General features: G+C 54.6%; 4 protein-coding genes across 4 annotated transcripts; 3 read left to right on the forward strand and 1 right to left on the reverse strand.

Annotated features, from left to right (window-relative positions):
• Positions 1-53: 53 nt before the first annotated feature.
• Positions 54-1,682, forward strand: mfsA (glucose-inactivated glycerol proton symporter STL1; the record flags this gene model as incomplete). Its single annotated transcript, XM_026753647.1, has 1 exon — positions 54-1,682. One exon carries the CDS (start codon positions 54-56, stop codon positions 1,680-1,682), a length of 1,629 nt encoding a protein of 542 aa, XP_026609640.1.
• Positions 1,683-1,957: 275 nt separating this feature from the next.
• On the forward strand, positions 1,958-3,351 carry CDV56_100484 (uncharacterized protein; the record flags this gene model as incomplete). The annotated part of the gene is made up of 3 exons (XM_026754103.1): positions 1,958-2,926; positions 2,984-3,186; positions 3,246-3,351. The coding sequence occupies 3 exons, from the start codon at positions 1,958-1,960 to the stop codon at positions 3,349-3,351; spliced, it is 1,278 nt and encodes a 425-aa protein (XP_026609641.1).
• Positions 3,352-3,684: 333 nt separating this feature from the next.
• On the reverse strand, positions 3,685-10,571 carry CDV56_100769 (uncharacterized protein; the record flags this gene model as incomplete). Its single annotated transcript, XM_026754388.1, has 3 exons — positions 3,685-8,135; positions 8,195-10,395; positions 10,462-10,571. 3 exons carry the CDS (start codon positions 10,569-10,571, stop codon positions 3,685-3,687), a joined length of 6,762 nt encoding a protein of 2,253 aa, XP_026609642.1.
• Positions 10,572-11,306: 735 nt separating this feature from the next.
• CDV56_101887 (peroxiredoxin) lies at positions 11,307-12,184 on the forward strand (the record flags this gene model as incomplete). Its single annotated transcript, XM_026755506.1, has 3 exons — positions 11,307-11,332; positions 11,476-11,799; positions 11,845-12,184. 3 exons carry the CDS (start codon positions 11,307-11,309, stop codon positions 12,182-12,184), a joined length of 690 nt encoding a protein of 229 aa, XP_026609643.1.
• Positions 12,185-12,939: the final 755 nt, after the last annotated feature.

Genomic DNA, 12,939 nt, shown 5'->3' on the forward strand with positions numbered 1-12,939 from the left:
GTCCCCCCCGCCCCCCACAAACTGACGGCTCTTACTTTGTTCCTACTGTCAACATGTGGACGACCACCAGCGGCTTGACTGGTCGGTCGCTCCGGGTGAGCATCACCTTGGCCGCTGTCGTGGGTTTCTCGCTCTTTGGCTACAATCAGGGCATGATGGCCGGCCTCCTCAACGGCGACGAGTTTGTTAACTCCTTTCCAATCCTCAAAATGCCCGAGAATCCGACTGCGGCGCAAAAACACTACATCGACGTCATCCGCGGGGCTGTCACATCCTGCTATGAGCTTGGCTGCTTCTTCGGCGCGTTATTCTCCATGTTCTTCGGCGACGGACTCGGCCGCACTCGCCTGATCTTTATGGGTGCCAGTATCCTGATCATTGGCGCCTTGCTTACAACGGTCTGCTTCACTGGTAATTGGGAAGTTGGTCAGTTCGTTATTGGCCGTGTTGTGTCGGGCATTGGAAATGGCATGAACACGGCCACGATCCCGGTCTGGCAATCAGAATGCTCCGGCGCTCACAATCGGGGCTTCCTGGTCTGTTTTGAGGGCGCGATGATCGCCGGTGGCACCTTTATTGCCTACTGGGTGGTCTTTGGTATCTCGCACGCCGCGGACTCTGTCCAGTGGCGATTCCCTGTGGCGCTCCAGATCCTTTTCGCTCTGTTTGTGGCCACCGGTGCCTTGATGCTCCCGGATTCCCCGTCGTGGTTTGTGATGAGAGGGCTTGACAAGGAGGCTTGTGAAGTTCTCGGTAAGCTCAAGGGCACATCTCCTGATTCCGATCAAGTACTTCACGACTTCAACTTCTTAAAAACAGATGTGGAATCCTCAAAGAGCGTACAGTCAAACTGGAAGTTGGTATTCACATTTGGCAAAACCCAGGAATTCCAGCGCCTTCTGATCGGTTGCTCTGGTCAGTTCTTCCAGCAGTTTACTGGCTGTAACGCTGCTATCTACTACTCGACATTACTTTTCCAAGAAAACCTCCATATGGAGAAATATCTGTCTCTCATTATGGGTGGGGTATTCGCGACTGTTTACGCCCTTGCAACTATCCCGTCCTTTTTTATGATTGAAAAAGTCGGCCGCCGTAACCTATACTTGATTGGTTTTCTAGGTCAGGGGCTTAGCTTTGTTATTACATTCGCTTGCCTGATCAAGGAAACCGAGGCGAATTCCAAGGGTGCTGCTGTTGGCATCTTTCTCTTTATTACTTTCTTTGCATTCACTCTCTTGCCACTGCCCTGGATCTACCCACCGGAGATCAACCCCCTCCGTACCCGCACTGTGGGCGCGGCGGCGTCAACCTGTACCAACTGGATGTGTAACTTTGCCGTGGTCATGTTCACCCCCCTTTTCGCTGGCCAGAGCCCATGGGGTGTTTATCTCTTCTTCGCACTGTTTAACTTTGTCGGTTTGATATTCGGCTTCTTCTTCTATGTTGAGACAGCCGGCCGTGAGCTTGAGGAGGTGGACATCATCTACGCCAAAGCCCATATCGAAGGGAAGATGCCGTTCAGGGTCGCCCACGACATGCCCAAGCTCAACTTCGAACAGATCGTCCAACAGTCTCGCGAGCTGGGCTTGGATGCCAACGATCATGCCATGCCTGAGAGGAACGAGCTTGGCCTCAGCAGTGACAGTGGCCAGGAGATCGAGGAAGTCCAGGAGAAGCAGTAACGCTTTACCTGTGGTTGAAGGTGGTGATTAGTCCTCGAAATGGTCCGACTCAGGTTCCAAAGGTCGGAACCTCGAACCTGAACCTGATAGAACCTGATTTGCCTTTCTCAGATGGATAAAACGATGATTCATCTTGATCTTTTACTGCAATTTACCGCTGTTCTGGTCAGTACATCATGCATATAATGATGTAGCCATATATCTTGCGAAATTATATGAAATCCTTCTGTATATAGAATATCTAGCATAGAGAATATCATATCCAGTCAGCTTAAATGGGCCCGAGGCTCTTAGTAGTTACGTCTGAGGAGTCCTCTGCCACCGCAGGGGTCCATGCTATCGACATCCGGCCCGGGTCCTTGGTCGGTCTGAGTGATTCCTCGCAAACGACATATGAAGAGACGGTTGACCGGATTGCCTCCCACTACGGGCTGCAGGCTGAGGATATCATCGGCATCCTACCCACCACACAGTTCCAGCGTGACTATCTCCTTCGGAAGGAATGCAACTATTTCGTCCTGGACATCCCAGGGCCGGTTGTCGTAGATCGAATCCACAGCGCCGTTGATGCAGTGATGAGGAAATACAGCGCGCCGCGTACCGTCTTGGTTCCTCTACGCAACACTCTGGTGCAGGTGCTCTTACGTCGGGCTGACAGTCCTGTCCGGCATTTCTCCACGTCAAAATTGCAGCTTGCATCATACGTGGAGCAGCTGGTGCGCGCAGACTCGCGGGTGTGCGTGCCGTACGGCGCCCTTCACTTCCAGGCGACGCTGGTCTCCGCCGACGACGACAGCCACCATTTCCTCGTTCTTTGTCTGTCTCACGCACAGTATGACGGCTTCTCGCTGGCACGACTCTATCTTGACCTGAGCGCCGCATACGGCGGTCGTGCCCTTGCCTCTGCCCCGGACTACGCGACCAACATGGTCCACCGTCACCGTCACCTTACGACATCCCCCTTGCTCGATTTCTGGCAGGAGTATCTTGCCGGCTCCTCGGTGACAAAGCTTCGCCCCGTGCAAGACAGCAAGCAACCGGAGACCGCCATCCACCTGCACCAGGAAGTCCGCGTGCCTGCTTTGCCGGACGGCATCACCATCGCCACGCTCTACAAGGCGGCGTGGGCGCTCGTCCTCGCGCGGCACACGCACACCGCAGACCTCGTCTTTGGCCAGGTCGTCAACGGCCGCAGTCTTCCGCTGGACGGAATCGAAGAGATCCTCGGGGCTTGCTTCCATGTTGTCCCCATCCGCGTCAAGATCCACGGCTCCTAGCGGGTTCGTGATCTACTCCAGCAGGTCCAGGCCGACCATATCCAGGCCCTGCCCTACGAGACAGTCGACATGGACGAGCTCATCGCCCGATGCACAGACTGGAACCCCTTGACCCGGCTGGAGACTGTTACACAGCACCAAAATGTGCCTGTCAACCCCGAGTTCCGGTTCGCTGGCGTCAACTGTACCACGTTTGGATACGAGTTCAACTACATGCCCTGCGAGCTGTATTGATTTCAGTGCCGAGCGAACAGGGAGTGCTTTCGATTGATCTGTCGGCGTCCAGTCGCATGGTTGACGAGGAGACAGCTGCTCTGCTCTTGGATGGGCTGTGTGAGATGGTTGTCAGGCTTGCGGAACATCCAGATGCAATGGTGACTGGGCTGATGTAGTTGATTTCAGCGCTTTTGTATCATTATATCAGATGTTTATGTCACTTGTTGTTTCTTTCTATCGGGGTTTAGTGTATATATATCATTCATTTCTCTTGCCTTGGCATATACCTAGAGCTTGTCTACCATGCTATAATAAATTGATTTGTTATTTGAATATGCCATGATCATCATCCTAACCTATGTCTAAAATCAAATCAAAACCTAGGGGCGGAACTAGTTGTGGTTGATGATCATTTTTCTCTGATATAATGTAGTATAGCTCTATTTTATAGAGGAAATACGCCACAGGTATTACCAGAATACACCACAGGACAGATTCCAGAGCTAGGATCACATCCTCAAATACTTACTAAACTTCTTCTTCAAAGCTTGCAGCAGGACCGGCTTGGCCAGATAATCATTCATCCCCGACGCCAAACAGCGCTCCTGATCTCCCTGGATGGCCGACGCCGTCAGCGCGATAATGAGGATCTGCCTGACAGCGTCCACGGGATCCTGGCGCAGACGCCGCGTGGCGTCATACCCGTCCATGACGGGCATCTGAACATCCATCAGGATCATGTGGTATGGTCGGTCCTGGGTTGCTTGCCTCTGGATGCCTTCGACGGCTTCGAGGCCGTTGTTGTAGGTGTCTATCCGGGTAAAGCCCAGTTTTTTGAGGAACTGGACGGTGATCTTTTGGTTGATGAGGTTGTCTTCTGCGATGCAGACGCGGAGGTCGTGGAGGTGGATGTTGGACAGATCCATTAATTCCGGGGGGAGCGGTTGATCGATGCCGCCCTGGGCACCGTCGCTGGACCGTGTCGGTGTAGTGCGTCCCGAATCTCCCGGGTTCGCCTTGGGTAATGTGATGGCAAAGGAAACGGTCGTTCCGACGTGCTCGGTGCTCTTGAGGTCGACGGTGCCGCCCATCAACTCCACCAGAAGTTTGCAGATACTGAGCCCGAGTCCGGTACCTCCGAACCGGCGCGCGGTACTGGCATCGGCTTGGGTGAAGGGCTTGAACAGCCGGGGGATAAGTGCAGCGGGGATGCCGATCCCCGTGTCGGCCACCCAGAAGGAGAGACGCACAGAGTCCTCGGTTTCGTTTTCCGCGCGGGCTCCGATGGTGATGGACCCCTTTTCCGTGAATTTCAGACTGTTGCCGACCAGGTTTCCGAGGATCTGCCGCAGGCGCACGGGGTCACCATGCACGTAACGGGTTTCCTGGAGCTGAATGTCGTGCATGATGTGGACATGGCTCGACTTTGGCCCGTTCGTAGAGTCGGTCGGGATCGAGCGGACGACTTCCAGGACCATTCTCTCGACATCGAAGGGAACAATGTGCAACTGCATCTTGTTCGCCTCGACTTTGGAGAAGTCCAGGATGTCATTGATCACGGCGAGGAGCAGGTTCGCGGACATGCGGATCGACTCGGCCATTTCCAACTGCGCCTCCGGCAGTGGACTGCCGAGCAAGAGCTCTGAGTTGCCAATAACCCCGTTCAGGGGAGTCCGGAGCTCATGGGAGATGTTGGCGAGGAAGCTGCTCTTGGCCTTGGCTGCCTCTTCGGCCAGTTTGGCATGATGCAGGGCCTCTGCCTTGGCGATATTCGCCTCCTGCTCAGCCGCCATAGCTTCCGCCAGGGCCTTCTTCTGCGCTTCAACCATGGATTGATTGATCGTGGACACGCGTTCGACTTCCTGGAGGGTCAGCGCATTGGAATAACTGATCCCGAGTTGCACCACGAGCAGCTGCAAAACGACCCGGGTGCGATACGAGAAGGCGTTCGGGGGACCCTCCAGATACAGCACCACATTGGGTCCACTCTCGTCGCCGCCGGGCGAAATGGGCAAGGCCATGACGCATTTGCTGACCGGGTTCTGCGCGACCCAGGTTTCACTCACGTGGCTAAACCGCGGATCCCGGAGGACGTCCGGCAAGTACGCCGCTTCGCGGAAGCGCACGCAGTAGTTCACGACGCTCTCGGCCACAAGGTTGGAGTGGCGGATGGGTGTTGGAGGATTATGTACTTTGATGTGTCCGGCCGCATTACCACTGGCGGCCACTGCCCACCCGACGTTCTGCTCCTCGTTGGTGATAATGGCGGCGAGAGTGGCGACGCCATGGCAGCTTTGCATGATGATCTTGCACATGGTACGGAGTAGCTCATCCACCCGCAGAACGCTGGAAATCACCTGTGACGCTTCCAGGATGGAGGTGAGATCCAATATGTGGAGGGCACGGTCTGCCACGGCATCTTCAATGCTGGAGGTGTCGTCGGTGGACGTAGCGGTCACTTGTGGTCTCGTCGGGACACTCATTTCTTCCGCATCAGTTTGAGTAGCAGCCTCGCGCGCGTCCCTTGCCTTTGGTTCCACATTACGCGACTGCAGGATATGTTCCGCCACTCCGGTGGCTCCCATCCGCCGGTAAAGCGTAGCCGCCTCTTTGAGGGCCAGAGTGCCTAGTCGGAGAGAGCCCTCGCGTATCAGGTGGCCAGCCAACAGATGGTGGGCCAAGGCCTCTTCAAAAAGAAAGCCATGGGTGGACGCATGATCTAAAGCGTCTTGGTAAAGACATAGAGCCGCGGCTTGGTGACCCTCCATCTCTGCAATCTGGGCGCCGAGCATCTTAGACCACGCCAGATAGTTCACATCCGAAACAGCCTGCCATTGTTCGATCCTCCGCCTGAAATACCTCAGCATCCTCGCCAGGCCGATGATGTCTTCCTTCAGAGCGGGATCGTCCGAGGCCCGATCGAGCTGCTCCTGCTTCCGGGCCCATACAGATCCGGCGAGAGAAAGGGAATGGAAGAACATAAGGAACCGCGTGTCCCGTGCGGACCAGACAGCGTTGATCTTCTTGAGGCAGGAATTTCCCAGGGCCACCGCTCGCGCGTAGTGCCCGTAAAGGAATAAGGGAGCCATCTCCATGCTTTCATAGAGCATGAGGGGGCGGTCGCTGTTCTTGATCGTTTTCACCAGCCAATGCTTGTAGGCGGTCGAATTGTGCTCCTCGCAGCTCATCACTCCCATCGGGTCGTGTGTGAATGTTTTCCCCTGCAGAGCACGGCAGACCTGGCAGATAGCCATGAGGATCGTGCCGCCGGGCGTGTCTGACTGCCAGCAAGGAATGTCCTCACAACTGGAGACGCAAAAGCTCTCCAGCTCCGCTAGATTTTCAGAGGCAAAGAACTTGGCGGTGGCCAGAAACCCATAATTCAAGATTGTCGCGATCCTGTCACCGGCGCGGATGGCAAAATCCAAAGCCCCCTCCAGTTGCCCGATAGAGGACTGGACAGGATGTTTGACATGACCCACAAAGGTCGAGTATAACGCGATGCCACGTCCCATGGTATGTGGATCTTTCCATTGCTCGATCAGGGCCAAGGCGAGGTCCCCGCAATGGCTTGCGAAGGAGATCGCATTGTCCCGAGAGATGGCAATCACCGCCAACTGCAGGAGTCCCATGCCGGCCTGGGGAAACGTCCCGCGAGTGAGATAGGTATCAACCATGACCAGGGTCATTTGGTAAAAGGTCAGCGTATCGGACCAGAAAGCAGCCCTGGTGGCCTCGACGAGAACCGCACCGGCAGCAGCCAAGTTGGGTTGCTCCACAGGGGTCTCTTCGGCGATGCCCTCCGACTCGATCGCTGAAATGGCATCGCGCAGCCGCCGGAATTGATGGTCGCATTTCGCGAAAGTCGGGTCCTCGTCGACATTGAGCCCCAGAGTCACGAGGCACGCTTTCAGCGCCTGGAAAGCATCAGTAGAGTTCCCTTGCTGCGCGAGCATGCGAGACTGCAAGATCCACGCGGGGGCCTTGTCCACCGCGCTCCGAGCATCAGAGAGGATCGACTGCAGCAAGCGATTGGCTTCGGCATGCTGTCCTTGGTACAGGTAGCACTCTGCAGCGGCGGTATATATGTGCAGCGTCTCGTCATAGCTCACATCCTCTGCGTTGTCATCCCACACGTTATCCTGAAGCAGGACAATGCAACACGCATACGAGTCGATGGCGGTCGAGCGGAAGCCGGTCTCGTTGGCCGCTTTCGCATGATCCACGAGAAACTTTCGGAAGGGCTGTCTTTGGGTCACGGAGCGTCTGATGACCGGGGCGGATTCGATGAGGGCCGAGGCCAGCATATTGCGATACTTGTCATCGTGGGAATAGTACTGGAACAGCACTTGTGCTTTGATGAAGTTCACATGGTCTTTGGCTCGCGTGTGGAATGACGCTGCAATGTGCATATACCGGTTATACGTGAAAGAGAAGACGTCATGGTGCTTTGTGGGAGCGATCACGTAGGCTTCGACGGCGGGCTGAAGCGCTTGAATCATCTCGCCCTCGGGCAAGCCCGCTTCGGACGCCGTCCTGTCGGCGCTGAGAAGCCTCCGGACCAGTTGAAATGAGAACGTCATGCCCACCGAGGAGGCCCAGGCCAGAATTGACTTGGAGACAGGCGGTAAGCTATTCAACCGACCGACCAAGAAATCATCGAGGACGGCCTCGTGGTAGTCGTCTGCCTTGAAATAATCCGATATGCGGGGGAGATCGAACGACCACGATCCTTCCTGGTAGTCATACCAGACGAACTTCTGTCGGTAGCACACGCTCAACATTTCTCGGATATAGAACGGGTTCCCACCAGTCCGGGATTGAATGAGCGCCCCCAAGGGCCAGATGAGAGGGACGGATAGGTAGAGGGTGTTTGCTACATATTCCATCACGCTGTCTTCGTTGAGTGGAGACAGGGTCAGAGTGGTGATACCTACATCTCTTCCCTTTCGAAACCCTGCTGGTTGAATGAGTATCAGTCTAGTGGACAACAAAAGAAGAGGAAATGTCCGGAAATACCTTCATTGGTACAAAGATCTAAGATATGGTTGGTCATTTCCGAGGTATTTTCCGGCCGGTAAGCCAGAATCATCACCATTCGGATCCTCGCGGAGACGATCTGAGCAACAAGCTCCAACGACTCTTCGTCTGCAAAGTGGAGATCATCCAGGCAGAGACACAGCGGTTTGTATCGCGAGAAGGCTCGCAGAATATCCAGCAAGGTCCGCACGAGAGGCAAGGACTTGGTAGACGATCCTGTCCGAAGGAATTCGTGAGAACTCAGAGTCCCGGTGTGGCGGGAGGATAACGGGATTGCGGCAGTATGAGTCTTTGACGCCTGCTCTGGCACGTCGGGAATCGATCCCAGGAGGAATTTCGGAAGCCCCAGTACCTTGTGGAGAGTGTTCCACGCAGACCCGATATGATTCCTCAACATCGGCAGGAAGCTCGGCTCAATGGTATTCTCCGAGAACGCCTGCTCGAACAGGCTGGAAAAGAGCTGCAGAACCGGACGCAACCGTTCTTTGGCGGCAGGATCAAACCGGGAACTGGCAAAGAAGCCGCGTTGTCTGGCTTCAATCTGCACGGAAGTGATCAGCCGGGTCTTGCCCAAGCCAGCACCGCCTTCGATGGTGATCAGCTCGCACCGCCCTTTCGGCACCATCATGCGATGCGCGGCTGTCCTACCGGCACTGTCGCTGGATCGGGAGCTACCCTCAACACTGGCGCTGTCAATCGATGGGGTAGACAGTCGCTTGTCGGCCGTCTTTGTGTCCGACGCTCCTGGTGCGGAGTCGACGCTCTCGAACGAACCATACCGCGAGCCGGCAGGGGACCGCATCCGGGTCGTATTGGCTGGATATGACCGGCGGAAGCCACTGGCGGGGCCGTTTGTGGAGGTCAGCAAGTTGGGAAATCCGTCCGTCGGGTTGGGGCCATCCTCTTCGCCGGGGGTGTCGCCGGGCAGGGCAAAGGCATCGAACGTGGCGAATTGACCTTCTGGCAGCGAGGACAGCTGCAGCCCTCTGCCTCCCTGGTACATCTGATACGTCCGGTCCAGAATCTCCACAATGGCATTTCGCTCCTGGGTCCGGCCCACCATGATGCGCGGCAGCGTGAAGAACGGAGAGACATCCTTGCTGCCAATTTTCCAGTTATCAAGTTCTGCCGCTGTCGCTGCTTGCTCTTCATCCTTGCCGTCCTCGTCACGCTCTTTGGCAGCCAGTAGCCTCCGCAACTCCACCAGGTCATGTCGCAGACCACTGACGGAATGGTACCGCTCCGAGACATTCTTGGCTGTTGCTTTGGCGATGACTCGCGCGATGAGCTCCGGAACATCCGGTCGCAAGCTCGATACGAGAGGAAGTTCCTCTCCCAGCACCGCTCGGATGATTTCCATGGGGGTCTTGCCGCCAAATGGGGTCTCACGGACCAGAGCGCTCCACAAGAGGATGCCCAGGGAGTAGATATCCGCGCGACTGTCGGGCTGAATGGGCGTCCGGCCAGTTTGCTCGGGGCTCATGTATGACATCCGGGCCGTAGCACCGTCCTGCTCGGCCAGAGCGGACCATGTTGCATTTCGGAGGTCGGAGTGGTACCGCCGCAGACCTGCCCCCAGGTGAATCAGTTTCACCCTGCCAGTCTCTTCGCTGAAGTGAAAAGCATCGGCCCTGATCTCCCCATGGACAATCTGCTGGCTATGGAGGATCTTGATGCTCTCCGTGGCGCCGATGGCAAAATCCAGAAAGGTGGACAGCGACATAGGCTCGTCCTCGTCCTGGTTGTTATCATGATCCTCGTCACTCTCATCCCCCTTGGGAACCTCGCGATACCAGGTCGCGCCGCAGTCCACGTATTTCAACAAGTCATTCGGACCGGGGCTCTCGTAGATGCAAACCACGAGCGGTGGCTCGCGCTCTTGATTGCGACTGGGGAATCGCAGCACCTCCAAGGGCCGCAGGAGACAATTGTAGCGGGGATCGGCCACGGCGGCCAGCCTCCGGTACTCCTCCTGAACCTTTTCTTCCTGACCCGGGTTCTCAGAGATACGCGCCACCACTTCCAGCGCACTCTCCCGACCTTTGCGCGTATCACACGGCGGCGTGACCACGTTTGCGCCAACGTTCAGGTGTTCGAGAGACGAGACGCTCCGAGGACGGGCGGGCAGAACATGACGCGCGCTGGTGGTGTCGACGAGGTGCTTTGTGCCGACAATATGCCTAGGCTGAATTAGCGCGTGATCTGTGTCTGCCTACCGACTGCAACAATCCACCTAGGTAACGCACCATATGCCATAGCTGGAGCGAAATTGCCTCGACTCGTCCCACGTGTAGCCTGCTAGCCGCTGTAGCCTGTCCAGCAGACCGGCAGGAGGCTCTTGAGCCTCTCGGTGCATGACTGCGATAAGGGGATTAAGAGGGTGGATCGATCGCTGGTCTCATGGTCGTTGGTTTGGTCCTCCCAGTCTATAGACACTAATAAGTAAATAACAGAGGAAAGAATATGATAACAATCTTGACAGTGGGAGGAAAAGAAGGACAATGGCAGAAGCAGATGGCCCAAAAGTATGGAAACAGAGCTAAGCCAAATAGAGTAAAACTGGGGAGCCAAGCTGCCAAAAAACCGGTTTTCGTCCTTGTTTCTATCTGTCTGGTTTGTGTAACCGGGACTGTAGCTTTTCATATCTTTTGGACATGATCATCTTGATATATCAAGATAGACAAGATATGCATGTCTTCATATAAAGAAGGAAATCCATCATAATGAGAACTATCTCTCTATGTTAATGGTTTACTACATACTCTACGGAGTAAAGTAAATCTATCAAAGATCAATCTATGACATCGACGTCGATCTTTATCACGCTATCCCGTTCTGGAACCAGCAAAATCAAATAAATCAAATATCCTTGGTTAGCCCTGCAACTTCTAGACCCCTCTCCCTCCCAGGCCTCCCTCTCCTCTCCCTCTCCCTCCCCTCTCTCTGATTCCAACTTTAACTCTGTCTAAGGTATATGACATGTCTCCAGTCTCGGATCTCAAGTCTTGACTTATCCAGTCCTAGCTATTATTGAATAACCAGTCATTGATCTTGTCTCCTTTCTTGTTTCCCAATCGCAGTGTCTCTCAGAATGCCAGAGGAAGTGACATACAAGCCGTAAGAGACCCACCTTTCTTATTTGCTTTGTGTTTATGTGCATGCTATTCTTGCCTCTCCCTTTCCTCTTCCCTTTTTCCCCTCCTCTTTCCTTGTGTGTCCTGCTCAGTCATTTGACAGTCTACCTAACCTACTCGATCTAGACTGCGCCTAGGGTCAATAGCCCCCAACTTCCAAGCCGAGACCACCATCGGTCCGATCGACTTCTATGAGTGGATAGGCAACGACTGGGTCATTCTGTTCTCCCATCCGGAAGACTACACCCCCGTCTGCACCACCGAACTGGCCGACCTGGCCAAGCACCAATCCGACTTCGCGAGGCGCGGCGTCAAGCTGATCGGGCTGTCGGCCAATTCGATCGAGTCGCACGATGGCTGGATCAACGACATCACGGAGCTCGCCGGCTGTGCGTTGACCTTCCCGGTCATCGGGGATGAGGATCGCAAGATCGCGTATACTTATGATATGTGAGTCGACCGCTCCTCTCCTCTGCGGCCCCTGACCGGGAACAGGCTCGACCACCAGGACACAACCAACGTCGACGCCCGAGGCATCGCATACACCATCCGCTCCGTCTTCATCATCGACCCCAACAAGGTCATCCGCCTCATCCAGGCCTATCCGGCTTCCACAGGCCGGAGCACGACTGAACTGCTCCGCGTCGTGGATTCCCTGCTCGCCACAGACAAGCACTGCATCAATACCCCCGTCAACTGGGAGCCGGGTGATGATGTAGTCGTCCCCGCGGGTCTTGCCGACGAGGAGGCGCAGGCTAAGTTTCCAGATATGCAAACCGTGAAGCCGTATTTGCGTTTCACACCATTGGCTAAGGAGAAGGTTCTTCCACTTTAGGTGTTATTTTCCACTTTAGGTGCCGTGTCTGCTCTATCTTTTCTCTATTAACTTCGACCGATAAATAGTGTATTCTGCTATGATGACTGATACGCAAGGCTTCAGCTATCACAGATGCATTCACGAGGTGGTTATATATCTAAGCTATCTCAAATGGGCAATCAAATGCATCCAAGGTAATAGAGTGCGCTCAGCGAGTGGAAGGAAATCCCCTGGAGGAGTGAGATCAGTCGAGTCTATACAGGTCTCCGGTCTATTTCAAAGTCAAGCGCTACAATGCTTTAAGGATTCTATCCAGTGCGCCACTATATGGGCTGGCGTCTCGCAGTGTTGTTGGTCTTGGCCTTGGATTGCAGAGAATGGATACATCCACTATCTATCCTCCTTGAGCCCTTAGTCGCATTGATCCACTATCTATGGAGTAGTCTATACAGCAATAATATCCATGACAATGTACTCTGTACTTCGCCACGACTCTTAGGCCCTGTATCTCGAGTCATCTCGATATGATGCCCTTGGGATCTTCAAACCAAAGAATTCAAGGCTTCAAGCTGTCCACGGCTGTGACCATGTCACCATTCCCTGTCTACCTCAGTATTCTGATTACCACTAATTAACTATATAAGTAGTAACGTAATCAACCACCGAGCGACGAATACCACCGAGCGACGAATTTTTGCCGCTTCTAATAATATTTTGAAGCTTTTCAACCACCAACATCATTAGACTTGACTATCTAGTAGCTGAATATATAG

This window comes from Aspergillus thermomutatus (genome assembly GCF_002237265.1).
Source record: "Aspergillus thermomutatus strain HMR AF 39 chromosome Unknown NODE_452, whole genome shotgun sequence".
NCBI classification, from domain to species: Eukaryota; Fungi; Ascomycota; class Eurotiomycetes; order Eurotiales; family Aspergillaceae; genus Aspergillus; species Aspergillus thermomutatus.